Consider the following 18541-nt stretch of genomic DNA (forward strand, 5'->3'; position numbering starts at 1 on the left):
ATAGACTTTTGTAAATATTCGCTGTGTTACAGACAGGGTTCTCTAGAGAAACAAGACCAGGACACTTAAGATTTTATACATGTTTACATCGTTAGATATACAACATAAGTAAACAGCTAATTAGTCTATAGAGCAGTACAAATGGCTGAGTGCAACTCACTTCCATGAGACAAGCTAATACACTAGCAGTGCTTTAAGTCATGAGGGCTGCCGCGTGCAAGTCAAGGAAGCAGACAGCTGAGTCCTCTTGGAGCAATTCAGGCAATCCGGCCTCAGGCAGCAAACAGCAAGGCAGGTCACCAACAGTCAGCTAGATGATGGTCTGACAGTCCCCAGCTCAAGCGATGTACACTCAAGTAGTGCGGTGAAGCAGGTCTTGAAGGAACCTCATACTATGGCGACGCAGTCCACGGGTTGGGTGACCTATAGATAATGTAGCTTGCAAATTGAGGCAGAGAACCAGCTAAGGTAGCCGCACACTGGTCCGATCATCAAAGAACAAGAGACAAGATAGTTGAGGCTCGTCGAGCTATTTATCTCTCCGCCCTTCAATTAATCCCACGTGTTCATTGGCCAGGTTGGCACAATAAACCTATCACATTTGTATTTCACATGCTAAAGGTTTGCTTTTAGTTTTAATCATTACTGTAAATTTTTACAAGCATGTAATAGTTTCAATGACTTTACCTGTGATACATGGTTAAGTGTAGCATGTGACTGCTAGTACTGAATTATACAATTCTCTTTTTCCTTGGAAGTTTTGGGAGGTTCTAAGCATAAATAGTAAACGTGTATTGTGATAGTCATCATCTGTCACATTAATAAAAATTTAAAAGCCTTTTGGGATGTTCACATTTCAGTGAATTTATTTTTAAGTTATTATAAACCACACTTGGTAAAAACATTTCTGTTTAGGCAACCAGTTTTAAAGAAATTTGCTTATTTCCTTTCATTCACGATTTATGTTGTAGACCCTGTCTTTACTACTCATACACATTTTATGTTCATCCTTATGTCTGCCCTTTCCTACAGCACATGCTAGGAGAATACTACAGCAGGCTAACAGAATTGCATGCAGTGAAGCACCAGGTAACAAACAATCTGCTTAGTTTTGGTGTCCACGTCTTGTTAATTTTTTCCCATTGGTCTTGGAATCATGGGTTTTATTGGTTTGATTTGTTTTTTTATTTTTTCTTAGATTTAGCTTGGTGTTTATTGTTCACCATTATAAAAATGAGAATTCTTAAAGATAAGGAATCTTTCATGTTTCTTAAAGGCATTAATGTTTCTTAAAAAATAAATTGTAGTTATTTTTCATTCCTGGCTCTGATTTAGTGTCAGGTCTTAACATATGTTTTGTGTTGTAGTTTGCTTATTTTTTATTACCGATCAACATCTATTTAAAATAGTACATAATTTTGACAATTGAAGACCATGATAAAGGTCATAGAAAACTAGAAAGATCCCAAAATACATCTTTAAGCCTTACACTATGTAGTTTCATTAAATGCATTCTGAATGATTTTGAATTATAAATATCCCTTAACTATTGCAACTAATTGTCCAGGAGTGATAATGTAGGCACTCTTGGTGGCATAGTGGGTAATGCGTTGGGCTGCTACATGCAAAGTTGCCTGTGCAAGCCCACAAGCTGCTCCTAGAGAGAAAGATGAGCCTTTCTGCTCCTGTAGTTTCCAACTTCGGAGACCAGGGAGCAGTTTGACTCTCCCTCTGAGTCAGAATCAACTTGATGGCGGGTGTGTGTGTGTGTGTGTGTGTGTGTGTTTTGGGGGTTTTTTTTGGAGAGTCCTTTAGAGCAATTTAAGAAGTGAAACAAGGACAAGTTGATTATATCAGAAGCACTTATAAAGAAAAGAACTCTGAAACCAGAGAGGTTAAAAAACAAGGTGGAATTAAAAAAACCTAATAAAATCAGGGATTTTTCCAGACTGAACTAAATTATTGTAAGTACAGGAGAGAAAACTCATATACATTTTCTACCTCATTGATTGCTGAGGGGAGGAATAAGCATGTGTTTGTATAATGTATTATATCAGAATATTGTCATCTTTACTTATACATAATTTCGGGTGACAAATACACAAATATTAAAGATGGCATTAAAATATACTGTTAAATCTTTGATAAATCTTACTTAGATATTTTAAATTTTAAGAACTTTATAAGGTGATTTCAAAAAGTTTGTGGAAAGAGAATTTAAGGAAGTGAATTTGTTTCACAAACTTTGTACCTGTCATAACTGTTTGAGGCAAGAAAGAAGTGGCATTTTTTCATTATATTTTATACTTGTGGAAATTGACACTTGAATGTTTTTGTTTTTGAGTACATTCCTCTTGTATATTCTCATCCTTCTTTCAAAAAAAGAATGAAATTTATGATCTTTTCACCCTTAATTAGAAAACTATAAATAATTAGCATTTTAAATTTCCTTTCATAGAATCTAGTCACTGATTTTTGTGGAACCTGAATATTTACTGAGGTTCTTTGATTGCTCTATACAGCCTTTGAGAATTAGAAGAGCCACTTGGAGATGTCTTCTTTTTCCATAGAGTGCTCAAAATTGGAACAGTTCTGATTTGTACTCTTAGAATAAAAATAGGAATGCATACCTTTAAGGATAATTACTGTATTAACAGTAAATGTTTGTGTATCTAATAGTTATAGTCTCCAAAAGTAAATATAAATATACATGTATATATGTATAGAAGAGTTAAAGCTCAATAATAGAGTAGGTCTTTGATTTTGTGAAACTGGACACTACCATTTCTAGCTTATAAAAATTAGTTGCCGTCAAGTTGATTACAATTCCTGTATGTCAGAGTAGAACTATGCTTCATAGTATTCTCCTTGGCTGATAATTTTTGGAGTAGATTACCCAGCCTTCTGAGATTCCTCTAGACTTTTGAATTGCTGCCCTTACACTTAGTAGCTAAGCTCATTGTCTGTTTGTACCACTCTGTGACTATTTCAGCTTTTACTGAGTATATAAATAAGACAGTAGTGAAATTGAACCACCATATTATAGTTGTACATTAAATTTTTTATTAGTATAGCACTTTTTTTTCTGTACCGTAGATAGAATTTGAGAATTAGTAGACGTTAAGCAATAGCTACCATAACAGTAGTCTGCTTTCATCACTATTAGCATTATTTTCAGTTTATTACCTTATATACTCGTGTATAAACCGAGTTTTCCGGCACATTTTTAATGCAATTTTTGTGGTAAAATTGGGTGCCTTAGCTGATATTCTGGTCAGCATGTACTTGAGTATATACGGGCTGATATTCGGGTCAGCATGTACTTGAGTATATACGGTAATCAACATTCCAAAAGATTTTCACTGGTTATCCCTATGATTCCAAATATTTTTAAACTGAGAAATAAGTGTGATCTAAGAAGTGTTAGGTAATGTTAATTGTGTTTTTAAATGTTTCTTTAACATAAAATATTTATTTATCTTACTAATTTTAAGGGTTTTTTTCCCTACTTTAAAGGGCCTGAAATAGAATTGGTGTTTTGATTTTCAATTAATTTAAACTTATGAGCAATGATACAAATTAATAGGTAGTGTCATGAGGCTATTTCATCAACTTGGTTTTCTGCTCCTTTATGTTTTCTAGAAACTGGGAGTGATTTTTCCTTATTTGAAGCCTTGCGGGATACTATTTATTCTGAAGTAGCAACATTAATTTCTCAAAATGAGTCTCGTCCACATTTTCTTATCGAACTCTTTCATGAACTTCAGCTACTTAATACAGACTACTTGAGGCAGAGAGCTTTGTATGCTTTGCAGGTATCTACTACCTTATCTGTTAACACCTTTCAGTATTACTGTATCTGGTTCCTTCCAGGAGTAAAGCATGTTCTCCCATGTGCGCTTTGATCTGTTTCTTAGTGTTTTCTTTTCATTTGATGTAAACTACTTGTATATGCATTTTTTAGAAAAAAGTCTTATTCTGAGAAATTTACAGTGTTCATGTTTAATATGCTATTTCTTCCTCACAGTTTACCTGTGAGATGAGAAATATTGTATTCATTCATCCGCTTGTTTTTAATTGTGTAATACCAAAGCTATCTTATTTCCTTGTTTAGGATATAGTATCCAGACATATTTCTGAGAGTCATGAAAAAGAAGAGGAAAATATGAAGTCTGTGAATTCTGGCACTTGGATAGCATCAAACTCAGAACTTACTCCCAGTGAAAGTCTTGCTACGACTGATGATGTAAGCTGATGACTAGACATGATTTCAGTATGCAGTAAACAAAGGTTAAATAGATTGTTGTCCATCAGTAAGCATATCTAATATATTTGGGTTTGGGCATTTATGAAAACTATAGGATGATCATTTACATTTTTTGCAGTGAAGTATGCAAATCAAATTATGATACCATTATACATTAAAAATTATATGTGTGTAGATGATAAGATTTTAAATAACTATATTTCTAATTCTATTGTCCAAGATGGGACTTGACATTTAATTAATAAGTATGTGTTGTTTTCAGTCAAGATAATCAGCAAATCAATAGCAGTTAGTAAAGATCCTTAAGTGAATAAATTCGTCCCCACCCCCAGCTAGTCCTGGGGCTTTGGAGCTCGGCTCGAGGGGAGTCCTGGGACATGGGGGTACAGTGAATGGTGTGACCCTTTACCTGCGCATGCCTACACAGTAGGGTATGCCGAGCCCCTCTAGGGTTTCCCGTATGGGCACCAATAAATCTTTTCCTTTTTGCTTAAAAAGAAAGAAAGTCAAGGTACATCAGGTTTTAGAGTAAAAAGCAAAGATAAAAGAAAATCACTAGGGCTAGAAATGCAGCTTAATTAGAGAAAGCAGCGTTTGAATAAAAAGTACCAAGAAACAGAAAAGAATCATGAGGAGCATGGTGTAAATTCAATAAACTATATCCTCCAATTTAGCTGGAGATTACATCTTTTTTGTTTTAGTTCTAAATGCTTAGCCTATTTGAAATCAAATGCAGTGATCATTTTACTTAAAACACCCCTGTGAACAGTTTGCTCTCATTGTTACTGGAGAGACAGCTTACAGAGCATTTTAAGCAGATACTCTCAAATTTGAGCTGATCACAATAGCAACAGGAAAAAAAGTACCACAGATAGAAGGGGCTTGTACTTCAAACCGGTGTTGTTCAATTGTCAACTGTAAATTACACATGAATTTTCAGCTGTGTGGGGGTTTATGCCACTAGCCCCGTGTTGATCATTTGTAGCCTACTACATTCACTTTGTACACTCTGTTCCATAAAACAAGTTCCCTAATACCTGAGTTTCCGTAGACACAAAACCTTGATTTTATGATTGGAAATAGAAAACATGGAAAGATCAATGGTTGAGGAATAAAAAACCGCAATTTTAAGATTCAGTCAGAATGTGAAACCTCTAATTCACAGTATAGAATTCACAGTGTAAGATCTTTTATATGACTCATACATAGACCTATGAAAGCTAAAACTTATCAAAGAAAACAGGAGGTAATCTTCATGACTGTGGCAAGGCAAAGATTTCCTAAGACAAAAAACCATTAATTATAAAAGGGAAAAAATGAACAAATTAGACTTAAAATTAAAATCTTACTTAAAATCTTTATATTCTTTAAAACATGATTTGAGGAAATATTTCATAATGTATATATATGAGGAGCTACCAAAAAACAGACAAAAGCTCCTCTTGGTGGAGCTTTCATACTAGACATTTTCCCGCTGGGCAAGCATCAAGCAACTCCCCTCTTGAGTTGGTGCACCCAGTGGTGTCACCTGGGAAGGTTCTCTCTAGTCACTGAATTTTTTCATAAAAGCGGTTTTGCTCGACCTTGTTTTTTTATGATGGCTGATTTATGAGAACAGCATGCAGCTGTGAAATTTGTTTGTAATGGCCAATTTAAGAGAACACTGTTCAGCTGTGAAATTTTGTATCCTGCTTGGGAACAATGCCACAGAAACTGTTGTGATGTTGAACACAGCTTACAAGAACAACACTATGGGAAAAACTCAAGTGTACAAGTGGTTTTCTCATTTCCAAAAAGTGAAATGTCAATTGATGACAAACCTCGTTCTGTACGTCCATCAACTTTCCAAATGGACGAAAATGTCGACAAAATTTGTGCACTTGTGCTCGAGGCCAACAACAGACCATTGAAGAGATGGGGGAGTTATCTGAACTATCTTGGAGCTTGGTTCAGCGAATTTTAATAGAAGATTTGGGGATAAGAAGGGTTGCTGCTAAATTTGTGCCTCAGGTTCTGACTGGCCAGCAAAAAGAATATCAACTGGAGGAAACATGCTGTGCTTTGAAAGAACAGCTCCAAAGTGACCTAGACATTTTTTCCAAGGTCATTACTGGTGATGAGATATGGTGCTATTCTTTTTTTTTTGAATCATTTAATTGGGTGCTGGTACAACTCATCACATTCCATTGTGTCATGCACATTTGTACATTTGTTGCCATCATCATTTTCAAAATATTTTCTTTCTACTTGAGCCCTTGATACAACGCCTCCTTTTTTCCCACCCTCCCTCCCGAATGAGCCTTGGATAATTTATGAATTATTATAATTTTTTTCCTGTCTTACATTGACCAGTGTCTCCCTTCACCCACTTTGCTGTTGTCCATCCGCCTTGGATGGGTTTATATGTAGATCATTGTGATAGGTTCCCCCAGTCTTCCCCCTTCACTTCCTGGTATGGCTGCTGTCAATTTTGGTCCTGAGGGATTTATCTGTCTTGGATTCCCTGTGTGCTCTTATCTATAGACATGGCGCTATTGTTACGACCTTGAAATCAAGCATCAATCAACAAAGTGGAAGATGCCATCACCATCTTGCCCCCCAAAAGCGCATCAGGTGAAGCCAAAGATCAAGATGATGCTCATTTGGTTTTTGATTGGAGGGGAATAGTGCATTTGAAGTTTGTTCTACCATGTCAGACTGTTAATCAAACTTTCTATTCAGAGGTTCTGAAAAGATTGCATAGCTGCGACAAAAAAGGCCTGATTTGTAGCAGACCGGGGACTGGTTTTGCCAGCATGACAATGCACCTGCTCACGCAGCCATCTCAGTGCGCCAGTTTTTGGCAAAAAACAGCATGTCTCTTAGCCCACACACCTGACTCACCTGACCTCAGTACATGTGACTTCTTTTTGTTTCCTCGAATGAAGAGGGACATGAAAGGACAGCTATTTGACCATGTAGAAGAGGTGAAAAAAAAACGAGGGAAGTGCTACCAGCCATCCAAGCACATGAGTTTGAAAACTGTTTCCAAGAATGGAATTGCAGATTTGACAAATGTATTAAGTATAATGGAAGTACTTTGAAGGTGATAGGGTTGTTTTGTAAAAAAATTTAAATACATAGCTTTTGGAGGGTGGGATTTTGCTATTTTGGGGGACACCCCTCATAAATTGGGAATATTATAAATAACATGACAAATTACTTGTATACAGACTATATAAAGGACTCTTAAACTCGGTTATAAGACAACTCAGTAAAAATTGTGCAAGAGATTTGTGCAAGCACTTCATGAAAGACACTTGTTAATGTTCAGTAAGCAAATAAAACCTGCCCAATAGCATTTAGTCATTATGGAAATGGCAAATAAAATCACATGAGTTACTACGTCACATCCGCTAGGGGGTAAAAGATTGACTAAAGTATTGGTGAAAATGTGGATCAATTAGAATAGTTCACATGCTGGTCAGAATATAAAATTGCACGGCTAATTTGGAAAGCATTTTGGCAGTTTCTTACAAAGTTAGACTTTGCACTATTTGTCATGACATCTTTATTCTTGATAGCCTCAAGCAAGAATATCAAAAGATATATGAATGAACATACTGACATATCTGTCTGTTGAATATGTAATAAAATACTATTCAGTGATTAAACAATAAACTTGTGAAAGATCCAGTAGCGTGGATTAACCTCAGAAACATACTGTGTAAAAAGAGCCAGTGAAGTGTGGAGTATGGTACCATTAAGATAAAGATCAGAATTAGCAAAGCTAATCTGTGATTATAGAAATTTTATGGGTGCAGTGTGGGTGCTTCCTGGTTGCAGAAGGATTCAAAGGAATTTTGAGGCTCATGAAATGGCCTTTATCTTTTGGGAAAGTTGTTATATGAGTGTATACTACATTTGTCAGTACTCACCAAAATATACACTTAAAATAAGTGTATTGAATATAAATTATATTTTAGTAAAGCTAATTTGAAAAATAGGACTGCTGTCTTATTTTTCCTTCTGATATGGGTCAACCAAGTATAGTAAGATAGCATCAGTAGAGTTTAAAAATGAGATAGTGTTCTAAGAGTTCAAAAATAATTTTAAAATTAACAACCTCATTTTAGAATTTGATCAGTAATTAGCACTGTATTTTCATCTTCATAAATAAAAATAGATGTTCTTTAAGACAACTTAATATTTTAATGTTCTGACATTAACTGGTTTTAGTTATACCACCATCTGGTTTGGGTACAAGATTCATGCCATAAGACTGTCTCTTTTAGATGTGTGGTTTTATGCAAATTCTTAGCTTCCATCTTAGATTTGTGATTTTAAAAAGTGTATTACTGATTATGGATGTGTTTGTTTTTACTAAGGAAACCTTTGAGAAGAACTTTGAAAGAGAAACACATAATATAACTGATCAGAATGATGTTGATAATGCTAGTGTCATATCTGTGTCTTCAAATTTTGAGCCTTTTGCAACAGATGACCTGGGTAAGCAGAATTTTCTATATAATAATAGAACTTGACGTTGGTCTGGTCTTTGAATTACATTGCTAAGGAAACATCTAGAAAGGTAGGATGTGGTAGAAAGAAAATGGACTTTAAACCTATTAATACATACAAATTGAAATATCTCTTCAACTCTTTTTACTTTGGGCAAATCATGTAACCTTTGTAACTCTTTCTGCATATTTAGAAGAAATAGGAATCCTTCTTATGAAAAATCCATAGACCATTCTAGCCCTCACCATGAGTCAATTTCCTTTTCTTTCTCTTAAGGGAAAGTTAGAATTTCACATCTAATCACATTTTCAGTAAAAATCTTCACCTCATAATTTGAGTGGAGAACTGAAATTTCTTAGCATAAAAAGTCTGTAGTGAAAAACCCATCTAACATTTCTTTGTTTTAAATAAATGAAGTTTGTCATAATTCTAAATGAGGCAGAGTCTGAATCCTAGACTTGTTAATGATATTATAGAAAATGTATGTATTTGATTCATTCCTCAAATTGTGACCTTTTAAAACATACATTGGTATAGTCACTCAAGCCACCCAGTACTTGATGAATTAGCCTAATATCTACTGTTCTGGTGGTCACAAGATGAGAATACAATTTAGAGTATTTTTCAGAGTCATTTGAAAAGTAAAGTCACTATAAAAGAAAGTAACAACCTTACTTTTGCCAAAACAGATCTTTTTGCTTTACTCTGATTGTTGCACTCTTAATCCCAATGCCTGCTGAGTAAACATCTGCCAGATCTGTGTTGAGTTCATCCCATTACAAAGCAACATGACTCTATTGCAAGCACTTCCCCTCCTAACTCTTTTCTCCTTTCTGAATTACTGCCTTGAACACTACCTGTTTTCTTTCATTTACTTACTCCTTTTAATTAGCCTTTATCATGAGCATTGCTGAAAATGAACTTTGGGGAATGGAAAAATCTCATTCTTAAGCTTTTACCTTACCTTACTTGTATATTATGTTTGATTGTTTTCATTAGGATTTGCATCAGATTAAATTTTTTTTCTTCTCTTTATTGGTACTGCTTAATTGATGTAGTAGTGAAATATGTGCTCAAGAGTGAGAAACCGGAGTTCAAATCACTACATTTAACTGGCTCTGAAGCCTTGGAAAAGTCATTTAAGTTCATTTTAAGAGTAGTATCATCTAATAGTATCGTCTAGTCCAGGGGTCAGCATACTATGGCTTGAGAGCCGTGTACAGCTTTTCTGGTAGATGCATGTGGCTCTAGAGCAGCGGTTCTCAATCTTCATGCTGCAACCCTTTAATATAGTTCTTCATGTTGTGGTCACCCCCCCTCCAACCGTAAAATTATTTTCGTTGCTACTTCATAACTGTAATTTTGCTACTGTTAAGAATCGGGTGACCCCTGTGAAAGGGTCGCTCAACCCCCGAAGGGGTCATGACCCACAGGTTGAGAACCACCACTCTAGAGTAAAATTGAAAAAATTTAAAGCATATTCCTCAGAACAGTGATCTCATTTGTTTATTAAACATATTCGTGACTCTTGAATAATTTTTAAATTGTTGTGAGGGACAGGTTAGTCTCTTCATCTCAAGTTTACTGACCTCAGATCTAATCTAAAGAACCCTGGTAGCACAGTAACTGGTCCAGTAACTGAAGAGTAAGTGGTTCAAGCCCACCAGCTGTTGCAGAAGAAAGATGAGGCTTTCGGCTCCCGTAAAGATTTGCAGTCTCGTAAACCCTAAAGAGTAGTTTTACTCTCTCCTATCGGGTCACTTTGAGTTGGAAGACTTAGTGGCAATTTTTTTTTTTTAAGCATCTATTATAGATGCCCAGGTGGTACATTTGTTAAAGCTATTGGCTGATAATGAAGATTGGCAGTTCAAACCCACAAAAGAACTCGGGAGAAAAATAAGGCAGTCTTCACCTATAAAGCCTGGGAAACCTATGCAGCAATTCTACTCTGCCCTATAGGAACACTATGACTTGAAATAGATTCAGTAGCAAAAGTTTTATGCTCCTTCAGACATCATTTTGTTTCCAAAACTTATGCTAAGAATTAGACTTTTAAATGTGATCATGATCTGTGATGTGCCAAATAATGCAATACCTAGAACTTGTTCAAGCTAATTTTTCTTACTTATTTTCAGATTTTTTTTTCCAATTAGTGTATTTTGGATTGAGTGAAAAGTTTTCTGTTGCATTTTCTAGAAATATTTCTGTTCTAAATGCAGGTAATACTGTAATCCACTTAGATCAAGCATTAGCTAGAATGAGGGAATATGAGCGTATGAAGACGGAAGCTGACTGCAACCCAGATATAAAATGCACCTGTAGGGTTCTTGAAGATGAAGATGGTGTTGATGGCACTGCTACAATGAATAATTTAGAAGGTGTGTTCTTGTTTAGACCAAAAATGAAAGTCATCGTGCTATTAATTTTTGTTGAATATGCATGCAGAGCATCAACCAATTCAATAATTTCTATGTATACAATTCAGTGATGTTGATTGTCTCTTGGAATTGCGCAACTATTGTCATTCTCCTTTCTTAAGTTTTCCCTACCCCCTTAACATAAACTCACTCGTGCTTCATAGTGATTTTTCTTTACAGCTTCTATTCATTATAAGGGGGGTAAAATGAGACACATTGTTGGTAGTATTTTCATATACAGTTAATAAGAATCCTGTTTTTAAAAAATTAAAGGCCTTATTTTGCTGATACATCATTTTCTTTTGAAAAACAGAAGCTCCCATTATTGAAAATCATAGTTCACAACAACCTGTAAGTGACGTTTCTAACGTCCCTTGCCCTAGAATTGATACACAGCAGCTGGACCGGCAAATTAAAGCAATTATGAAAGAAGTCATTCCTTTTTTGAAGGTAAGCAATATTTAAATAAATTTACTTGTATTTTGTTTTTGAGATATATAAAGAGTCGCCCAGAGATAGCACCTACCAACACATTTTTTATTCCTTCTGTACCTTTTTACACAGATGTCATTTTTTACATAGCGTACCATAACATCTTTATAGAAAATTATTTTTCTACTGCATATTTTTTAAGTTTTTATATGCATTTGTTATTAATTTGAATGTATTTATAGACTGCTTTGTGCCAGTACTTTTGGACTTGACAGTGAATGTGTTTGCACCCGTAGAACTTACATCCTAGGGAATATATAAGATATGAATGATAAGACAGAGCTAGCTTAAATCAAGATCATTCCAGAGTGAAAGGCTTGAGGCAGGAATTAGATAGCTAATTGAACTGTAAGAAAACCTGTGTGATTGGAGAGAGGTGTGAAGATGAAGTTATGGAGAGAGGCAGAGGGCCAAGTTATGTAGAATTTTGTAGATCATAATTAGGTTTGGCTTTGTTCAAAGTGCAGAAGGCAACTCTTAGAGGAGTTTAAGCAGGAGAGAGTCTTATTTCCTTGTGGGAAATTGATTAGAGGAGACCAGGAATGCAGTGAGATCTGATCAGAAATGTTAGTGGCCTTAGACGGGATTGTAGGAATGAAGAAGTAGACAATTGGGATATATTTTGAGAAGTGCACAGGTTCTACTAAAAACTGGATGGGAGGAAATTTAATTTGCATAGACCAGGGGTCAGCACACTGGGGCTTGCAAGACAATGACTGGTAAGAAGATAGAGAAAGTCTAGAGTTCTATTTTGGGCTTTAAATTTAAGTTGCCTGTTAGAGAATTATTTGGAGAGATAAAGACATTTGGGTAGTCAGTGAACTCCAGCTACAGGCTGAAGTTAGGGTAGCTCGTAGCTTGTAGCACATGGCAATTAAAGTCATACTCTTTAAGAGAACCGGGCCTAGAACTGGAAACCAGAGCCAGGCACCGAATACTTAAAAGAGCCAGAGTTGTCAAAGAAAGGCTGCCAATATGTTGAATGCTCCAAAATGTCTAGGTAGTCTTAAAGGGAATTTTCTGTTAATAATTTTTATAGTCTTTGTTAAATGCTTATAAGAATTCTGATTGTAATTGTTTTTCTACTATTAAAATTTTCTAATAACTAGAATTTAAGAGTACTTCCATTTTTACTTCATTAGAGAAATTTTTAAACATAAGATATCTAACTAAAAAGATGTGAGCGTTTTAAAGATTTCTAAAGACATTAATTGCCCTCTCAGAAAGGTTACCCAATTTATGTCCCTACCAACAGAGTAAACGACTGATAAAGCAGCACTTGTAATTTTAATGTCATTAGCAAGATGGAGAAATGTGTAAGAAATGAACTGTAAAGACATAATTAGAAGTCTTCCTGAGGTGGTGTTCTCACATTCTGTTAAAGTATGTTGCCCATGGTCTCATTTCTTACAACCTATATGTACTGTCTTTATAAGACATTGACAGTAGAAAGTTACTTCAAATTATTTATGTTTGTAAACTCAGGACATAATTGCATTTTATGGAATATTGTGAAAAATGTACCTTTAAGATGCAATTGATGGCAGGTAGAAATTGCTTCTATGTGGGAAAACAGCAAAATTTGTAACCAGATAACATTACCTTAACTGATCAAATAATAAAAACTGAAACCTCAGCCATTTTCTAGATAAATGGTCTGTTTCCTACCTGTTCTAATCTTTCAACACTTTTGCTAGCACTTTTTAAGACCTTAACTCTTGTTAGCACTATTGCCAGAAATGTTCCTCTTTCACATACTTGACTTGTTCCCTAGTTTTTGGTCAGATACTACCTTCTTGTGTGCAGACATACTCTCATCCACTCTTACTGCTTTTCTGTTTTTGCATAATACTATCATCTAATCATTTCTGTGTTTGATTTTATGCATGTTTCCCCCATGAAAATACAAGGAGTATAAGGAGGAAAGTCATGTTAGAAATGTATAGAAACCTTTATTAAAAATAATGAAATGTGACACTATTGTTTCTTGACATATTCTCCATCTACGTCTATGTACTTCTGAAAGTAGGGTCTGCATCTAACACTTCTTAGAAGATTGTACTCTGATTTACACCATGTAAAGACAGCAGTTTGGACATCCTCAAATGACTCATTATGTTCCTTTTGCTGTTTTTTTAAGTTTTGGAAACAAAATGAAGTCTGAAGGAGCAAGATCAGAACTATAGAGTGAATGGAATAAAGTTTACTGAGGACATTCTCATAGAAGAGCCCATTGTACCCTCTTAAAGAATCAACTTCTAGGGTAAAGGGAGAATGGGTAGGAAAGAGGGAACCGATTATATGGAACTGTGTGTGACCTCCTCCCTGGGGGACAGACAATCAAAAAGTGGATGAAGGGAGACGTCGGACAGGGCAAGATATGACAAAATACCCATTTATAAACTATCAAGGGCTCATGAGGGAGGGGAGAGCGGGGAGGGAGGGGAAAAATGAGGACCTAATGTCGGGGGTTTAAATGGAGAGAAAATGTTTTGAGAAACGATGTACAAATGCGCTTTACACAATTGATGTGTGTATGGATTGTGATAACAGTTGTATGAGCCCCCAATAAAATGATTTTTTTAAAAGAAAAAAAATCAAAAAATAAATAAATAAATAAATAAGAATCAACTTCTTTATAAGAAAGACCCCCCCTTTTTTTTTAAATCATTTTATTGGGAGCTTATACAGCTCTTTTCAAAATACATACATCCATTGTGTCAAGCATATTTGTACATTTGTTGCCATCATCGTTTTCAAAACATTGTCTTTCTACTTGAGCCCTTGGTATCAGCTCATTTTCCTCCTCCCTCCCCCATCTTCCCTTATAAATTATTATTATTATTTCATGTCTTACACTGATGTCTCCATTCATCCACTTTCTGTTGTCCGTTCCCCAGGGAGGGCGTTTTATGTAGATCATTGTGATTGGTCCCTCTTTTCTCCCCCTCTCCCCACCTTCCCCTTATCCTTGTGGTATCGGTACTCTCAATATTAGCCCTGAGGGGTTTAATCTGTCCTGGATCCCCATCTTTCCAGCTCTGGTGTACATGATCTGGTCTAGCTGGATTTGTAAGGTAGAATTGGGCTCATGATAGTGTGGGTGGGTGGGGTGGAGTGGAGGAACCATTAAAGAACTAGAGGAAAGTTGTATGTTTCATCATTGCTGTACTGCACCCTGACTGGCTCGTGTCTTTTGTGACCCTTCTATAAGGGGGTGTCCAATTGTCTACAGATGGGCTTTGTGTCTCCACTCTGCACTCCCCCTCATTCACATTGATAGGATTTTTTTGTTCTGGAAAGACCCCATTATCTGTAGCATTAAAAAAAAAAATCTATTAAGATTCCTTGGAAATCCCAGAAAACAATCAGCAAGTAATAGCTTCCTGTCTGCCTTGGATTTAACTGGACCAGCAACCCCCCTTTTCCAAGATGAATTTATTTCGTTTTTCTGGCAGCCCGTTGTATATTCAACATTCTTTACCAACATCATAATTCAAAGGCACCGGTTCTTCTTTGGTTTTCCTTTATTCATTGTTTAGCTTCCACACGAATATGAAGCAATTGCAAATACTTTAATTTGGATCCTCAAAGTGACATCTTTGCTTTTTAATACTTGGAAGAGATTTTTTGAAGTAGATTTGCGCATCTTGTAATTTGTTTTGTTTTGTTTATTCCATGGACATTGATTGTGGATCCAAGTAAAAGGAAACCCTTGACAACTAACCTCTGTTTATTATATTGTTTATGGGTCCAGTTATGAAGATTTTTGTTTGTTTTTTGTGGAGATTTAATCCGTACCAAAGTCTCTAGTATTTATCTTCATTAGTAATCCCAATCATATTCCCAATGCTACCGAGTCAATTCTGATTTGTAGCAACCATGTAGAGCAGAGTAGAAATCCCTGGGGTTTCTGAGGATGTAAATCTTTACAGGAGCTGACAACCCATCTTCTCCTTCAGAGTGGCTGGTAGGTTTGAAATGATGGCCTTGAAGTTAGTATTCCAGTGCTCAGCAGATTTACCATCAGATAGGCACCTGACATGTAGGAGAAATTCCATAAGTACTAAATAACTGGGTACTTAAAACCCCAACTTTCGTTTTCAAACTAATCATACTATTTTGGCTCGACATGGTTTAGTTTGAAAACAGCTGGCCATACTATTTTGGCTCGACATAGTATAGTTTGAAAACAGCTGGCCAGCGGGATAACTATATGTTTCAACATCATTCCTAAGACCTTTTACAATTTGGTCCCAGCCTCTTAGCTATCCCATCCCACAGACCTTGTTAGCCTACTTGACATTATTCAGAAAAGCACATTGCCTTTTGTTCTTTCATTTGCCTAGAAGGCCTTTTTGCCATTTCTATTGTAGGCCACTCGGTATTACTGTATGCCAGCTAGAATTGATTCTTCACTGTTCACTCGAATGGATGTACATGCCTTTATTGTCACACTTATATAATACCCAAACCAACTGCTGTCAAGCTAATCCCTGCTCAGGAAAACCCTGTAGGATAGAACTCCCATAAATTTTCTAAGGCTGTAAATGTTTGTGGAAGCAGATTGCCATATCTCCCACAAAGCATTTGGTGGATTCAAAATAGTGATTTAAGCAGCACCAACAGGCCTCTTACGTATGACAGCATGTTAAAGTTGTTTTTTTTAATTTGTCTCCCACTACAGTATTATTTTTTTCATCACTTTCTTCTTTGACTCAAGAAGGATTTTAAACTAGGCAGAAGAACTCAAGAGATACGGTATAAATACATCAATTTTTACTAATCTGTAATTTTATGTTTCTTGTAAATATGTTTATAGCAGAAAGAATATATATTCTGATACATCAGTAGATAGACAAATAGACAGGCAATAGGAAACTTATTTCAAGAGGAGTTAATTAAACCTAGTTATATATGAGGGGGTTCCCCCAAAAAACGGATAAAAAGCGCTGCTGGGCAGAGCTTTTGTAGTACATATTTTTCTTGCTAGGTGAGCATCAAGCAACTTGCCCTGAGTTAGTGCACCTAGTGGCCTCGCCTGGGAAGGTTTTTTCTGGTCACAATGAATTTTGTCATAAAACTGGTTTTGCTCGAACCTCATTGTTTGTAATGGCCAATTTAAGAGAACACTGTTCAGCTGTGAAATTTTGTATCCTGCTTGGGAAAAATGCCACCAAAACTGTTGTAATATTGAACACAGCTTTACAAGGACAACACTATGGGGAAAAACTCAAGTGTACAAGTGGTTTTCTCATTTCCAAAAAAGTGAAATGTTGATTGATGACAAACCTCGTTTTGGATGTCTGTCAACTCAGAGGTTCTGAAAAGATTGCTTAATGGTGTGCTACAAAAAAGGCCGGATTTGTGGCAAACCAGGGATTGGATTTGCCACCACGACAATGCACATGTTCACGCAGCCATCTCAGTGCACCAGTTTTTGGCAAAAAACAGCATGCCTCTCTTGCCCCATACACCTTACTCACCTGACCTCACTCTGTGCGGATGGTCTTTTTGTTTCTGCAAATGCGTAGGGAAATGAAAGGACAGCAATTTGACAGCATAGAAGAGGTGAAGAAAAAAACGGAGTTGCTGGCAGCCATCCTAATGGATGAGTTTGAAAAATGTTTCAAAGAATGGAATCACAGATTTGATAAATGTAATAAGTGTAATGGAGAGTACTTTGAAGGTGATAAGATAGATATGTGTGTGTGTGTTTTGAAAAGTAGTCTGTATTTGTTATTATGAATCATTGTATATATCTCCAATTTTCAATATAGCCAGTTTTATAGGAATTGGTTCATTACTATGGTTTATATATATGTCAAATGTTTGTATATTAGGAACTGCCTGTAATAAAAATGATAAAGATGAAAGTCAAAAGGATAGATTGGTTAAATAGATTAGGCTTTAAAATTATAAACATAAAGACCTCTATAAAATGTTTAAAGGTATGTAAAGCTACATGAGAAAACACAACATATCATACATACTATGATTACCATCCATGCCATGGCAGATGATCAGAAAGAGATAAAGTTTATTAGATTATATAAAAGTGTTTGTTAAAGTGGCAAGATTATGGAGTCACAAAATATTAAATGTATATACTAGTATAATTTTGCTTTAACAATTACTTGTGAAAGGGGGAAAATGGAAAATTTTCAAGGTTAAAAACTCCTAGGTAACAGCTACACTGATCTCCCACCTTTTCAAAATTCGTTTTTGAACGTCTGTTATGGTAGGCGGCAGCTCACCTGAAAGTTGGCTTTCGGAGCCCACCTGCTGGCTCCAGACCAGAAAGGCCTGCTGCTGCGGGTCAGGAATGCCTCCATCCAAGCAAACCCTGCTTGGCTGCACCTGGGGTCTCCGTGCAGGGGAATCCACTCAAAGAAATCAGATGGTGGTTTGGTTGGGTTTGATTTTGAACAGAGCAGCGTCGGGTGGTAGAGGGAGCCTTGGGGAAACTACCACCGCTCTGAAATGTAGGATGATATAATCCACCCATCTTCTAGAGGCCCACCGACGTGGCACAAGCAGTTAAGCACTTGAGCAGCCAAAAGCTTGGGAGTCCAAACCCACCCAGCGCACCTCGGAGGACAGGCCTGGCCATCAGCTTCTGAAAGCTCGCAGCCTCGAGAAGCCTGAGGCACACGGCTCTGCTCTACACACGTGGTGCCGCCATGAGTCAGAACTGACTCCTTGGCAACGATCAGCTACGCACTCCGCGGTTTCACTGGAGCACAGGAGAGGATGGCCCTGCACTGCCTTCTCATCGTTCTGTTTGAGCCTGTTGTTGCAACCACTGTGTCCATCCATCTCATCCAAGGTCTTGATAAGATAGATTTTTTTTTTTTTTTAATTT

At 36.4% G+C, this 18541-nt stretch overlaps 1 protein-coding gene across 6 annotated transcripts in view; it reads left to right on the plus strand.

Moving 5' to 3' along the window:
• PCM1 (pericentriolar material 1) overlaps positions 1-18541 on the plus strand; it is a 90951-nt gene that overhangs the window by 54905 nt on the left and 17505 nt on the right. For 4 of the 6 annotated variants that reach the window (XM_045286824.1, XM_045286827.1, XM_045286826.1 and 1 more), the window contains 6 exons: positions 1033-1089; positions 3643-3815; positions 4115-4246; positions 8635-8755; positions 10987-11145; positions 11498-11634. In XM_045286824.1, coding sequence (XP_045142759.1) covers positions 1033-1089; positions 3643-3815; positions 4115-4246; positions 8635-8755; positions 10987-11145; positions 11498-11634 — 779 coding nt within the window. The remainder of the gene's footprint in view (positions 1-1032; positions 1090-3642; positions 3816-4114; positions 4247-8634; positions 8756-10986; positions 11146-11497; positions 11635-18541) is intronic. The other 2 variants (XM_045286828.1, XM_045286831.1) reach the window with 1 other exon arrangement.

Source organism: Echinops telfairi, unplaced genomic scaffold (assembly GCF_000313985.2).
Source record: "Echinops telfairi isolate 266 unplaced genomic scaffold, ASM31398v2 ScPeMD7_9;HRSCAF=40, whole genome shotgun sequence".
Classification (NCBI taxonomy): domain Eukaryota; kingdom Metazoa; phylum Chordata; class Mammalia; order Afrosoricida; family Tenrecidae; genus Echinops; species Echinops telfairi.